At 47.8% G+C, this 14,525-nt stretch overlaps 1 protein-coding gene across 7 annotated transcripts in view; it reads left to right on the top strand.

Moving 5' to 3' along the window:
- The window catches only part of LOC121868728 (recombining binding protein suppressor of hairless-like), a 174,896-nt gene that overhangs the window by 150,417 nt on the left and 9,954 nt on the right, over positions 1-14,525 (top strand). For 6 of the 7 annotated variants that reach the window (XM_042369595.1, XM_042369596.1, XM_042369594.1 and 3 more), the window contains 4 exons: positions 8,341-8,382; positions 9,347-9,527; positions 11,808-12,090; positions 12,568-12,742. In XM_042369595.1, the coding sequence (XP_042225529.1) occupies positions 8,341-8,382; positions 9,347-9,527; positions 11,808-12,090; positions 12,568-12,742 (681 nt within the window). The remainder of the gene's footprint in view (positions 1-8,340; positions 8,383-9,346; positions 9,528-11,807; positions 12,091-12,567; positions 12,743-14,525) is intronic. The other variant, XM_042369592.1, reaches the window with a different exon arrangement.

The raw sequence follows: 14,525 nt of genomic DNA, 5'->3' as shown, positions 1-14,525 counted from the left end.
TTATTTAACTGCATCAACTACTAAGGTATATAATGTGAAAGGAGGGGCGTAGGGGAGGGTAGAAACCTTAAGAGGGGGGGAGGAGGGGGCGTAGACACCTTAAGAGGGGGGAGGAGGGGGCGTAGAAACCTCGATGGGGGGGAGGTACTAGGAGGGAGGGGGGGAGGGTGAGTACCAAAATAAGTGTAGGTATTAACACGACAAATACTCATATTGGATTACTTGTAGGAAGGTAGGTAGGAGGGTAGATGGGTAGATAGATTGGGAATTGTATATAAGGAAAGTTGTTTGTGTTTACCTGTGAGGAAGAGGTAAGGCAGGTGTGATTATTTACCTCACTGTCACACCTACACATGTCTCACTGTCACACCTACACATGTCTCACTGTCACACCTACACATGTCTCACTGTTACACCTACACATGTCTCACTGTTACACCTACACATGTCTCACTGTCACACCTACACATGTCTCACTGTCACACCTACACATGTCTCACTGTCACACCTACACATGTCTCACTGTCACACCTACACATGTCTCACTGTCACACCTACACATGTCTCACTGTCACACCTACACATGTCTCACTGTTACACCTACACATGTCTCACTGTCACACCTACACATGTCTCACTGTCACACCTACACATGTCTCACTGTCACACCTACACATGTCTCACTGTCACACCTACACATGCCCCACTACCACACAACAGGAGTTTATGGTTGACAATATAATTTGACAAGAGAACAGTGAGCGTGAAGTGTTCATGCTCCGGCACCTGTAATAACATTTTTCCGGTGTACCGGTCTGTGATAACCCACATTTTGATACTAAATTACTTCACCTGGATAATTTTCAAGGTAAGTCTAAGTTTTGAGTGTTTGGGGGAAGGTCGCAGGGGTGTGTGGTGACTCACCAGGATGAGGCCGCTGTATTATCTGGCGCCACTGCACGTCGCTGCATTTCATCGCAGGATACGTATGTAACCACGACGGTGTGGCCACGCACGATTTGTGGCCACGGTTGGAGGAGTGGCGGGGACGGGCCAGGTCCGTGTGTGTCTTCCCATTGTGTACGGGGGGGGGGCCAGCCCGTGTGTGACCCGAAGGAGTGATGGGGCCGTGGTCCCGCTGGTGCACCTGTCGGGTACTAACAAGTGGTGGTGAGGACGGCCCTCGGTCTGGCGTGTGGCGGGTCACTGCGTCATCCGTGACGGTCGCGGCGTAGCAAGTGCGCCACTGCCGCCGCTATCCTTGACGCCGCGGGACAAAACACTGCACATTATCTCCGTCAGGATGATGCTGCTGCTGCTGCACCCTTCACGCTTCCCGCTCACCTCACCTCACCAACCCTTCTACCGGTACTGTTATTATTTCCACCGGGAAAATCTCTGTCACTGTGACATGTCATTCAGGGCTGAAGTACTCGTTCTGGAGGAGGAGGTGTGAGGTCGGTGAGGCGTGACCTCCACCACCAGGCAGCAGCGGCAGCCACGGAGGCGACACACACACTGGGCACTCACTCCCTGCCTCTAGTGGAGCTCCAGTGCCACATAAGTTGCCATCTGACAACTTCTCTCATTCAACTTTGATGCGGCGGCACGCACTCCTAACACCACCCCAGACTGTTGTTCTGATGTACTGTCACGACCAGGGTGATGTGGCTCACGGGGCAGCTATAGGGGTGTGGGTGTAGGGTGTTGGAGGAGACGTGCATGCCGGCCCGCCATTAGCCTCATCACCTGGATATTGGCAGGTGAGGTGACAGGTGTGCAACTCCCACCCAGGTGCACATTGATGACCACCACCTTGTTGTGTCACCACACACACACACACACACACACACACACACACACACACACACACACACACACACACACACACACACACACACACACACACACCACTTAACGCGTGTATGCATTACGTACAGTTTAAGTTATCCGCTAGGCTACAGGCTTTGTCTTATGTATCAATAACATCATCTCTCGCTACACATGTGTCACCCCCTCTCCCTCCCCAAGCCTGACACACTTTCCACCCCTACACACACCTGCTTACCTCCTCATCCTGTCACACTACCTCAACCACCTCCCACCACACCTGTCCCCATCCACCCACCCACGTCACTCACCTGCACATTAACATTAAACCGAAATCGTAAACAGTTCAAGAATGTGTACAGATGTTAATTAACACTTATTTTAACCTAACGTAAATAATTAATGACCATATGGTAATAAGGTCACAGCCTGGTAATGAGGTCACAGCCTGGCCACAGTGACGTCATCTGTAAACAACTTGAAGAATCTTGTGTATTTCTAAGTCACTGGCTGATGGAATAACAAGGTCAAGGGTGATAAGTCAAAAACCCTCCTCTTCTCCCCCTCCTCTCCCCTCCTTCCCTTTTTCTCTCCTCTCCCCTCCATATCCCTCCTTCCCTTCCTTCCTCTTCTCCTCTCCTTCTTTTTCTTCCTTCCTCCTCCCCCTCATTCCCTATCTCCTCCCACCTCCTCTCCCCGCCCAATACACCCCAGATCATCACAACATAACTAAACTCCCCAGAGATCTCATCGCCGCGGGGAGATTAATCCTTCAGTCAAAATATCACAGCTTGAACTCATTACCAGGTGTTTAACTAATGAAGAAGAAACCTAACCTAACCTAACCTAACCTAACACTGAAGAATATTAGTTTGAAATACGCTGTGATGTTTGTGGTGGAGGGAGGGAGGGAGGTAGTGGTGGTGGGGAGGAGCGGGAGCCAGGCATCAGCTAGCAGTGGGAACAGTGCCAGCCTGTGCCACCACTACTACACCCTCCCTTCCTCCCTCCAGCCCGACCTTGGCCTGGGAATGGGAATACTGCCACCCGTCCTCCACACACTTCACATTCCCGGCACTCCACCACCACTTGCCACATGCTGTTTATGTTGTCACCACCACCTTGTGTATGGTGGTGGTAGTGGTGATGGTGGTGGTGTTGCAGGGTGTAGTGATGTGGTGGTGGTGGTGGTCGTCGTGGTGGTGTTGCAGGGTGTCGTGACGTGGTGTTGGTGGTGGTCGTCGTGGTGTTGGTGGTGGTCGTCGTGGTGTTGGTGGTGGTCGTCGTGGTGGTGTTGCAGGGTGTCGTGACGTGGTGTTGGTGGTGTCGCGGTGGTGTTGCAGGGTGTCGACGTGGTGGTGGTACGTGGTGTTGGTGGTGGCTGTCTGGTGTTGGTGGTGGTCGTCGGTGTTGGTGGTCGTCGTGGTGTTGGTGGTGGTCGTCGTGGTGTTGGTGGTGGTCGTCGTGGTGGTGTTGCAGGGTGTCGTGACGTGGTGTTGGTGGTGGTCGTCGTGGTGTTGGTGGTGGTCGTCGTGGTGGTGGTGGTGGTGGTGCCAAGGTCATGTTATAGCCTAAGTTCTTAAAGAGGTTGTGGTTATTACGTTCAAGATTATATAGTTTGGTTGATGTGGTTGAGAATGTTGGTTGTTAATAGCAGCATGAGTTTGGTGATAAGTGGTGTTAGTATGTGTTAAGAGCTACGGTTATGGTGGTGATAGTGATGTAAATAAAGACACAAAATTATACAGTGTCAACCCGGGGGGGGGATAGATGTATGTAGGGATGACCACCTACCTCCTCTAACCTAACCTGACCTAGCCTCACCTAACCTGACCTAGCCTAACCTAACCTTACCTAACCTAACCTGACCTAGCCTCACCTAACCTAACCTAACCTTACCTAACCTAACCTGACCTAGCCTCACCTAACCTAACCTTACCTAACCTAGCCTAACCTAACCTAGCTTAACCTTACCTAACCTAGCCTAACCTGACCTGACCTGACCTGACCTGACCTAACCTAACCTAACCTAACCACTCCATCCAGAAACTCTTTTAATTCCTCTAAGTCAACATGAAGCTAAAGCACCACCACCACCTACACGCTTGCTGATGCTCGCTACTTCTGATGGTGTTGTGGCCGAGCTGCAGGAGGCTGGCAGGGCATCAGGGGGGGGTGGGTGGGGGGTGTTGACGTGGCAGTAATGTGCAATGAGGTGATTCAGCTGTTATTGGTAATGGTTTCCAGCAGCGGCGGTGTGAGGAGGAGGAGGAGGAACTAGCTGGTCTCTCCGACACACACACACACACACACACACACAAAAAGGACACCATTCACATTTTTCCAACGGATTTAGTGGATTTGGATAAACTCACCTGGGGAGGGAGGGGGGTGTAGGGGGAGTGAGTGAGGGAGTGCAGGGTGGGAGTGAGGGAGTGAGGTAGGTAGAGACTTTCCCCGTTTTTACACAAATGCTGTAATGACACGAGAAGATTGTGTGAACAGAGCGGTTTTATCTCGTGATGCAACCCCGCAATTTTCAACTAGTGTTATTTATATGTTTCCTTGAGCCGTTTAAGCTTGTCTGTTGGTGGTAGGTGGGGGGGTGGATAGTAACACATGTAACACCATTTTGTCCAACACTCCTACATATGTAACACCTTGTCACATTCACAGTTGGCGTAACACGTTCTCAAACATTAGTTGAACTGGCCTGTGTTACATCCCATGACTTGTTACAGCCTCGAGTAACAGATCAGTACATGTGTATTACTACTCGCTGTGTCCAGGTCTTATATGTGTCACAGTTAAATGTGTTACAACTACGATATGGGATGAACTATGAGCCTGTCACGCACACCTGTCACGCACACCTGTCACACACACACCTGTCACACACACACACACACACACCTGTCACACATCTACATTTCATTTGTTCATACACTTGTAAACAAAACTAATATAATTTTATGTTAGTTTTCTGTAAAGTTAATGTTTTGGGGTAAATTCTTTGTAAAAAAATAATTATATCATGTAACTTAACTAAATGTTATATGGAAAAACGTTATTATATGTCATAAGCGTAACACATACTGTCGTAACACTGTTTTTGTCACATATACACGTTACAATGTGTTCACCCTAGAATGAGTTACAGTGCCGCATGTGTTACAGTGCCGCATGTGTTACAGTATGTGTGTAACAGTACAATATGTGTTACAGTAAATATGTATCACGTACATATGTCACACGTAACACACACACACTTGTTACTGAAATCTGTAACAGGAATAAACAAACCTTTCCTCCCGTCCCACGTGTGAAGGGATGGGGGGGGTGATAATCCCTCCCGTTCATGGCGTGGGATGGGAGGAGGAGGGAGGGAGGGTGCTTACGTCATCGTTACGTCATTATTACGTCATGAACAACTAGGAGTAGACAGGAGGAGGGGGGAAATGACAGTGTAGGTGAGGTGTCACCCACTCATCCGTCAACTCTCATCCACTCCCACCGGATAGGGAGGTGATGGGACGGGGAGAAAGAAGGGGAGGGGACCTTGTGGGAGGGGGAGAATGAAGACGGGGGATAGATGATGGGTGAGGGAAGGGAGGGGAGGTTATGAGTGGGGTAAAGAGGTGACGAGTGGGGAGGGGAGGAGAGGGGAGGGAAGAAGCAGTAGTAGCGGCCATCTTGTGTATGTACGACTGAGTGAGTTCCCCGCTCGACTCCACACACTCCCTCCTTCACCCTCCTCACTTGTCCCTCACCTTCCTCCCTCACCCTCTCACCCTCCCTCACCCTCTCTCCCTCCTTCACCCCTCTTCCTCCCTCCTTCACCCCTCTTCCTCCCTCACCCTCTCTCCCTCCTTCACCCCTCTTCCTCCCTCACCCTCTCTCCCTCCTTCACCCCTCTTCCTCCCTCACCCTCTCTCCTCCTTCACACCCTCTCTCCTCCTTCACCCTTCTTTCCTCCCTCCTTCACCCCTCTTCTCTCTCACCCTCTCTCCCTCCTTCAATTCTTCTTCCTCCCTCCTTCACTTCCTCTCTCTCACCCTCTCTCTCAATTCTCTTTCTCCCTCACCATCTCTCTCCCTCCACCCTCCTCCACTTGTCCCTCACCTTTCCCCTCACTCTCTCCTCCTTCACCCTCCCCACTTGTCCCTCACCTTTCTCCCCAATTCTCTCCCTCCTTCACCATCCCCACTTGTCCCTCACCTTTCTCCCTCACCCTCTCTCCTCCTCTTCACCATCCCCACTTGTCCCTCACCTTTCTCCCTCACCCTCTCTCTCCTCCTTCACCCTCCCCACTTGTCCTTCACCCTCCTCACTGTCCCTCACCTTCCTCCCTCACCCTCTCTCTCCCTCCTTCACCTCCCCATTGTCCTTCACCCTCCCCACTTGTCCCTCACCTTCCTCCCTCTCCCTCCACACCTTCCTCCTTCACCCCTCTTCCTACTTCACATCCTCCTCACCCACCACTTCCTTCCTCCTCCTTGATATTTTTTTACGCCGCTGTTGTCTCAAGGATATGTTGTGTTGACATGAAAGCTCTTACTTCTTCTTCTTCTTCTTCTTCTTCTTCTTCTTCTTCTTCTTCTTCTTCTTCTTCTTCTTCTTCTTCTTCTTCTCCTTCTTGTTCTTGTTCTTGTTCTTCTTTTTCTTCTTCTTCTTCTTCTTCTTGTTCTTGTTCTTGTTCTTCTTCTTCTTCTTCTTCCTTCCCTTCGCCCCGTGATAGTGTAGCCTCGGGTGCGGGTATCCTGGGGGAGAATCAATACAAGGGGGCAGGAAGGAGGAGACAGTGGTGGTGGTGTTAGTTGTTGTGCTGAAGAAGGAGGAAGAGAAGAGGAGGAGGAGGGAGAAGAGGAGGAGGAGGAAGAGAAGAGGAGAAGAAGAGGAGGAAGAAAGGTGGTCTTGAGAATAGGTAGTAATTATCATTTCTTGTTGTGACGAAGAAGAACAAGAAGAATAAGAACAAGGAGGTCTTTAAGTAATGTATAATAATGACACACGTCGTCTGTCACGTGTCACACCTGTTATAACAAGTGTCACACCTGTTATAACAAGTGTCACACCTGTTATAACAAGTGTCACACCTGTTATAACAAGTGTCCCCCCCCCACCCCCACCCCCACACGTTACATTCTTCAATCAACAAACAAAATATATCCTATGAAAAATTATACCACTAACAGTACAAAAGGGATCATGGTATTGATGATGATGATGATGATGATGAGTAATTGTGTAGGTAGAAGTATTGTTACTGTACGTGGGGGGGGGGTGGTATGGGCGCCATGTTGTTGATGATGGCGTCACTGTGAGCCGCTACACCTCGTTCCTCAGGTTTAAAGAGTTGTTGTGGTGGTGGTGAAGACGTTAACTGTGGTGTAGTGTGGTTATGGCGCTTTATATGTTGATGGTTGTGGCGCCGTAGTGGTGGTGGTGACGAGCGCTGCCGCCATGTTGTTGGTTGATGGCATTAGTGTTAAGTGTGGGCGTGAGGGCGTCATTGCCTAGTTTAAGCGGCATTGTTGGCCCAACACAAAGGCGTCGGGATGGGAGAGGTGAAGGCCGAACTTTCTTGGCTCGTCAAGGTTGTCACACGCCACTGGCCAAGAAGCTGGAGGGGGGGCGGGGCATGGAGGCGTTGCAACCAATCACCGGCCACAGCGACATATAGATCTCCCCCGAGCAGCCTCTTGGCCACGCCCCCCTTGCCACCACCCTGGAACCTGGAACCCTCTCACTGGATATCGTCTCGCGCCAGGATTCTCAGACTTTCTTAGCTTAAGTTTTTCCCCTCGTAACTGTTGCTGTAAAAACTCGTGTAACAGCCTCTCACTCACCACAACACAAAGATGGCGGTACAAACATGACTTTAATATTAAAACTGGAACTCTGTCGACCACCACCATTGACATCCTATCACAGCTTAAAGGGAAATACAACTCTCAGAATATTTGAGAATCCGGCCTTCACCTCCTCCCCCTTTTGTTATCTTCGCCACAACAAGTCGCTTGGTCGGTCGTGTGTCTCTCGTCACTGAAAGAAAATTAATATGTTTCTTCCTCCCTTGTACAGTGTGTGTGTGTGTGTGTGTGTGTGTGTGTGTGTGTTGGAAGGGGAGGCAGCATGGGTCAGCAAGCAGGCAGGTCCTCTACTGACCTCAGGTACACCTGCTGACGTTTATTATAATATTAACCTGTTGTTTACCTTTTATACTCTGCCTAGTATACCTGTACTGTCTCTCATTACTAACACCTGTGTAAGAACCATTAATTAATATATCTGTCATGTAGAGCATAATATATATATATATATATATATAGTATATATGTAGCTTAGTGAAGAGGCCTCATAGATGTAGACAATACTACTTTCCTGTTTGTTATGAGTCATTAACAGAAGGTATAACAGTATGGTAGTTGTGAAGTTAACAGAAGGTGTGTGGGGGAGGTGTATGCCCCCCTCCAGTAGACTGACTCCTCTCGTCTCTTCTCTTCCCAGCGTGGCCATCAGCAGATGTCAGGCCTTACGGATTTCACAGATGTAAGCTCTTCTTCTGTTGTTGTTTATGCCTTGTTGTCTCCATCCACCGCGACCTCACTTCACCTTACTGCTGCACCTGTTATATACCTTCCTGCACACGCTTCACCCCCACCCACCCCCCTCTGCTCTCTCTCCCTAAGTCAAGGCTTCACTATATGCACCCACCCAGGCTGTCATAAAGCATTGTATATTAAGTCTTATATTAACTTAGACTAAAGGTTTATTTTGGTGGGTGGGGGGGAAGTTTGGGTGACCATGATGATGAGTTTTACCCCTCACTCACTCACTCACTCACCACAGCCTTATACTGCACCATCTATACCACTGCTACCGCTCTCCCTACCTCCTCCTCCTTATCATCATCACCATCACGTATCAGTTCATTGCTGGGTCTTCCTGCCTATTACTCGCCTCCAAACTCCCTAATTTTGCTTACTTGTAATGTGTGTGTGTGTGTGTGTGTGTCCTCACTGCTGGGTATACCTGTAGGTGGGTGTGTAGTGTCAGTGTCGGTATATGTGGTGCCTGCTGTAGGAGGAAGCATTTTGTAACAACGCCTCCTACTCCACAGCTTCCTCCTCCTCCTCTAATTATCATCATCATCATCTTCACCTGACATCTTCCTCTATTAGCACTGATATTTTCATTACCTGTATGTCTTAAGTACAATTGAAACTACTGAAGAAAAAACAACAATCTTCCTTTTATACTGTTTGTCATTTCCTCTTAGATAAATCTTTCTTTTATACTCACGATCTTTTGTTTTTCATGTGTTTATTATTGATGATCGTCTTTTGTTTTTCATGTGTTTATTATTGATGGTCATCTTTTGTTTTTCATGTGTTTATTATTGATGATCGTCTTTTGTTTTTCATGTGTTTATTATTGATGATCGTCTTTTGTTTTTTCATGTGTGTTTATACTTTACTGACGTCACACTAATGATATTCTCACATGTAACCAGATCCCGCGTCAACGATGCTTGCTGGGTCCCTGACGCCGCCCGACAAGGTGAATGGGGAGGGTCACCACCACCCAGCTCATCACCACCATCACCACCACGCCCTCATGCCTGTGATGCCCACCTTACACACACCGCCCTCACCCCTGCCCACCCCTTCACCCCCCGTCTATGACAGGTTTGCGTAAGTATTATTTCTGTGCGTTGTTCCTTAAGTGATTCAATGTCACTTAATATGAATAAATTTATTTGTTCTTGACTTAGTTGTTTACAAAGTATATCTATAATGGTTGTGGTTGGAACTATACAAGAGTACGGTTATTAGACATGGAAAATGGAGAGAGAGAGAGAGAGAGAGAGAGAGAGAGAGAGCGAGAGAGAGAGAGAGAGAGAGAGAGAGAGAGAGAGAGAGAGAGCAGCACCCCTTTAACTAGCAACAGATAAAGATAGAAAGTCCCTCTAATGATTCATGTGTGTGTGTATGTATCTGTGTGTCTGTCTGTGCGTGTCTGTGAATCTGTGCGCATGTGTATGTGTGTCCCGTATGCAGGAGAGGAAGTATACAGGAGACGAGGGGGTGGGAAGGGGGAGAGAAGAGGTGGGAGGAAGGAGGCGAGGAGAGGAGAGGTAGGTAGGTAGGCGTGCGTGTAAGGTGAGATATCCTTGACATCAGCAACAATCAGGACGTATTGAAGGTAATGCGACGACACGAGAGAGAGGTATCCTGTGTAATGACTGTCTCCCACACCGTAAAGTTATATGCTCCAGCTCATCCACGATTATATGATTTTCTAGTGATTTTGGGTTAGGTTAGGTCGAGTTAGGTGAAGATTAGCACCCTCCTCAAGCTTAATTCATCTATGATTAAACACATTAGCGCTAACCGAACCTAACCTAATTTAACCTAACCTAACCTAACTCTCCCCAGATAGCATTTAGGATATTGAATCATCGGGTAAAATAATACAGCAAAACTACGTCTCCGTTTAACATATAGAGAAGGACTTTAGAATCTACACTTTCTACTCCTTAGACTTGCGTATATACAACCAAACTACGTCACAACCAAACTACGTCACAACCAAACTACGTCACAACCAAACAACGTCACAACCAAACTACGTCACAACCAAACAACGTCTCCCCGTTGGCGTAGCGTATGTAAAGGGACTTAAGATTCTATTCTTGGGGATAAACCTGAGAAGACTTCACACTGTAATGGCGGGTCTCTGATTGTGGCGTTTGTTTTGGTTCTCTTGTTGATACGGACATTTCTTTGTGTGTGTGTGGAGTTAACGGAAATAGTTACTGTAAATAGATAACTGACTTACTACATACAGTACATATATACATACATACATACGTACATACATACATACGTACATACATACATACATACATACATACATGGTGCAGAGGTCGAGATAGGTACCTGAAATAGATATATAGACTTTAACATTCTGGAGACACGTCACCTTATTTAGAGTCGACTTAAGAAATAATATGTCAGGTGAACACAGGTAAGAGTCTTTTGTATTAGGCAAACAAATATTATTATAGTAAACAGACAAGATGGAAATAGACGAATGAATTGAGCGGTTGAGGGTGGGTGGGGGGGCGGAGTGAGGGGAAGAAGGCACTCGTGATTGGTCAATAGAGGTTCTCTGATTGGTGGAGGGGACGGGGAGGGGAAGAGGTACTCGTTTGTGATTGGTGGAAAATAGGGGAAAATAACTCGTGATTGGCGAGGCGAGAGGTAAAGTCACTCCTGATTGGCCAAACGAGGGGAAAAGTCACCCCTGATTGGTGAGACGAACGAGAAAAAATCACTTCTGATTGGCGAGACCAGGGGAAAAAGTCACTCGTGATTGGTGGACGCAACAACAACCAGACGACGCAGTTATAGTTAGGTTACAAGGAACTTAGTAGTTTTCTCACCATCATTACTCTTTAGTGACTCAACCGGAAGTGATCTCAACCAAGGAAGGGACAAACATCGACACCCTTCAGTATAAATGTGTAAATAAAGTTTATCATAATCTGGAGTGAGTGGCCAAGGTTACCTGTATGCACGCGACACACCTCCTTACCTGCAAATCACTATATTGCCAAGGTTATCAAATTAATTATGTACAGTAACTCAGGAACAGTGTGTGTGTGTGTGTCTCAAGGTTGGATAGAGTCACACCTGATCCATCACCTAGGTGTGGATTATTATCATGGTTATGGATATTGATAATGAAACAGTTTATTTAGCCAGAAAAAACACAGATACAGAGCGGATAATAATAACAAGACTCTCCAACATTATCACGTCCACCTTAAATAATAAAATAATTTATATTTTTTCTATAGGCTCATGGGAGGAAGAACCTTTTGAATCACCTTGTGTTTACCCCCAGGAGAGTCCTGGTACAGTACTACCTCTTAACTTTAAAACCTCATCGCGTTTCTCTCTGGGCAGACCCAAGGAGCAGCGACTGACGAGGGAGGCGATGCAGAGGTACCTGAGGGAGCGAGGTGACCAGACGCTAGTGATCCTACACGCTAAGGTGGCCCAGAAGTCTTACGGTAACGAGAAGCGGTTCTTCTGCCCCCCGCCGTGTATCTACCTGTATGGGGACGGGTGGCAGCGCAAAAGACACGAGATGCAACGTGCGGGGGCCACTGAACACGACTCCCAGCTGTGTTGTTTCATCGGCATCGGCAACTCAGACCAGGACATGCAGCAACTCGACCTTAGCAAAGTGAGTTGCTAACTTCTTGCCTTCCCTTCCTTCCCTCACCTCACCTTTCGTTAACCCTTCCTTCCCTCACCTCACCTTTCGTTAACCCTACCTTACCTCCCTCCCTCACCTCACCTTAACCCTACCTTACCTCCCTCCTTCTCTCACCTTAACCCTACCTTACCTACCTTCCTCCTTCTCTCACCCACTCTGCATGACCCAAGTGAACATAATGGCTAGTTGGTGTCAGATAAAAATACATTCATTCTTTTTCACCTTAACCTACCTTACCTTACCTTTACCTCCTACCTTCCTACCCACTCTGCATGACCCAAGTGAACATAATGGCTAGTTGGTGTCAGATAAAAATACATTCATTCTTTTTCTTATTTCATTTACCATTTTATTATTATTTTCGTTACCTTTTCTTTCTTTCTTACCATTATAATTATTTTCACTTTACCATACCTTCTTTGTACCTCCTTTTCTCGCGTCCAGAACTACTGTGCCGCCAAGACCCTGTTCATCAGTGACTCGGACAAGAGGAAACACTTCATGTTAACCGTCAAGAACTTCTGGGGCTCTGGGGCCGACATAGGCGTCTTTCACTCCCGTAGGATCAAGGTTATATCAAAACCGTCCAAGAAGAAGCAGAGTCTCAAGAACGCTGATTGTAAGTAACACCTTTTTTAAGTGTCCTTTTTAAGTAAGTGTTTGTAGTGATAGTTTAAGTGTCCTGTGAGGTGACTCCCTTTTTTTGAAGCTGTTGGGTATTTTTTTAAGTATATTTGATCCTAAACGTGTGTCTGAGTTAGGCTAGGTTTGGTTTGGTTATTGAAATCAGTATTAAACTCGACCTGGCAGTATGAGGAATGAGGTATTTTTTTTTACCTCCATGCTGCAGACGAGGAGGTAAGATGGTTGGAGACATGGGAGGTAATGGTGGTTGATGGTGGTGGTGGTAGTGGTGGTGGTGGTAGTGGTGGCAGTGGGTGTAAGAACTCTTTATGTTTTACCACACTGTGAGGTAATCCTCCCGGCCCTCTCCCTTACCCTCACACCATGATAAACACAGTACAGTAGGTCAGAGAGAGACAGACAGACAGACACAGACAGAGAGAGGGAGAGACAGACAGACAGAGTGAGAGACAGACAGACAGATAGACAAAGAGAGACAGACAGAGACAAACAAACAGACAGACAGAGAGAGATCTGTGTGAGGTGAGGAAGGAGAAAAGGTTGACAAAAAATAATGGGGAGAAATAGGGAGGGGGTGAGGAGTCTGGGAGTGAGGGGAGAGAACAGAGGGGAGGTGAGGGGTCAAGGGAGGCCGCCGTGTTAAGAGTTGGATTTTTTTTGCGGTTCGAGTTTTTCTCGCTGTAAACATTTTCGCTTGAAAGGTGAGGGGGAGAGGGGGGAGAAGGTCGACTCAGGAGGAAGAGGAGGACAAAATGAAGGTTGATATATGATGTATGGCACCACCATCACTACTACCACCATCACTACTACCACCATTACTACTACCACCATCACTACCACCACTACTACCACCAACACCACTACTACCACTATCACCACCACTACTACTACCCCCAACACCACTACTACCGCTATCACCACCACCACTACTACCACCACTACTACCACCATCACCACTACCACCACTACTACCACCAACTACCACTACTACCACCACTCACTACTACTACCCCCAACACCACTACTACCACCATCACCACCACTACTACTACCCCCAACACCACTACTACCACTATAACCACCACCACTACTACCACTATCACCACCATTACTACCACCACTACTACCACCATTACCACCACTACTACTACCCCCAAAATCACCACTGAGCTAACCTCAATCATTCCTCCCTAGGTTTGGTTAGGTTAGGCAAAGTTGTAGTGGTTATGGTGGGTGGAGGAGGACAAACATTGACAAGTCTGGTCAGGTGGTCAAGTGAGGCCCGGGGGGAGGGGGGTGGGGGTGATAATATCAACACCGCTGATGGCCGCCATATAATGTTTCTTTTTTTCGTCTCAGGTGGAATTAATTGAGTTATTTAGTCCTTTTGTAGACAATAATTATCTTCGTCCATATGGCGGTGTTGTTGAGCCTAGAATTATTTAGTAGTGGTGAAGGTGGTACGGTGGTGGTGAAGGTGGTACGGTGGTGGTGGTGATGTAGTAAGTGGTCCTGATATACAGTTAACTGACAGTCAGTGTTGGGTGATGTGAAGTGAGGGGCGGGGCATGACTTGACACACAGGTGAGGGTCGGGGCATGACCTGACACACAGGTGAGGGGCGGGGCATGACCTGACACACAGGTGACACACAGGTGAGGGGTGGGGCATCAACTGACACACAGGTGAGGGGCGGGGCATCAACTGACACATAGGTGAGGGGATCAACTGACACACAGGTGAGGGGGGCATCAGGC

This window comes from Homarus americanus, unplaced genomic scaffold, assembly GCF_018991925.1.
Source record: "Homarus americanus isolate GMGI-L3 unplaced genomic scaffold, GMGI_Hamer_2.0 scaffold30535, whole genome shotgun sequence".
Classification (NCBI taxonomy): domain Eukaryota; kingdom Metazoa; phylum Arthropoda; class Malacostraca; order Decapoda; family Nephropidae; genus Homarus; species Homarus americanus.
This window is presented reverse-complemented; position numbering and strand designations above follow the sequence as displayed.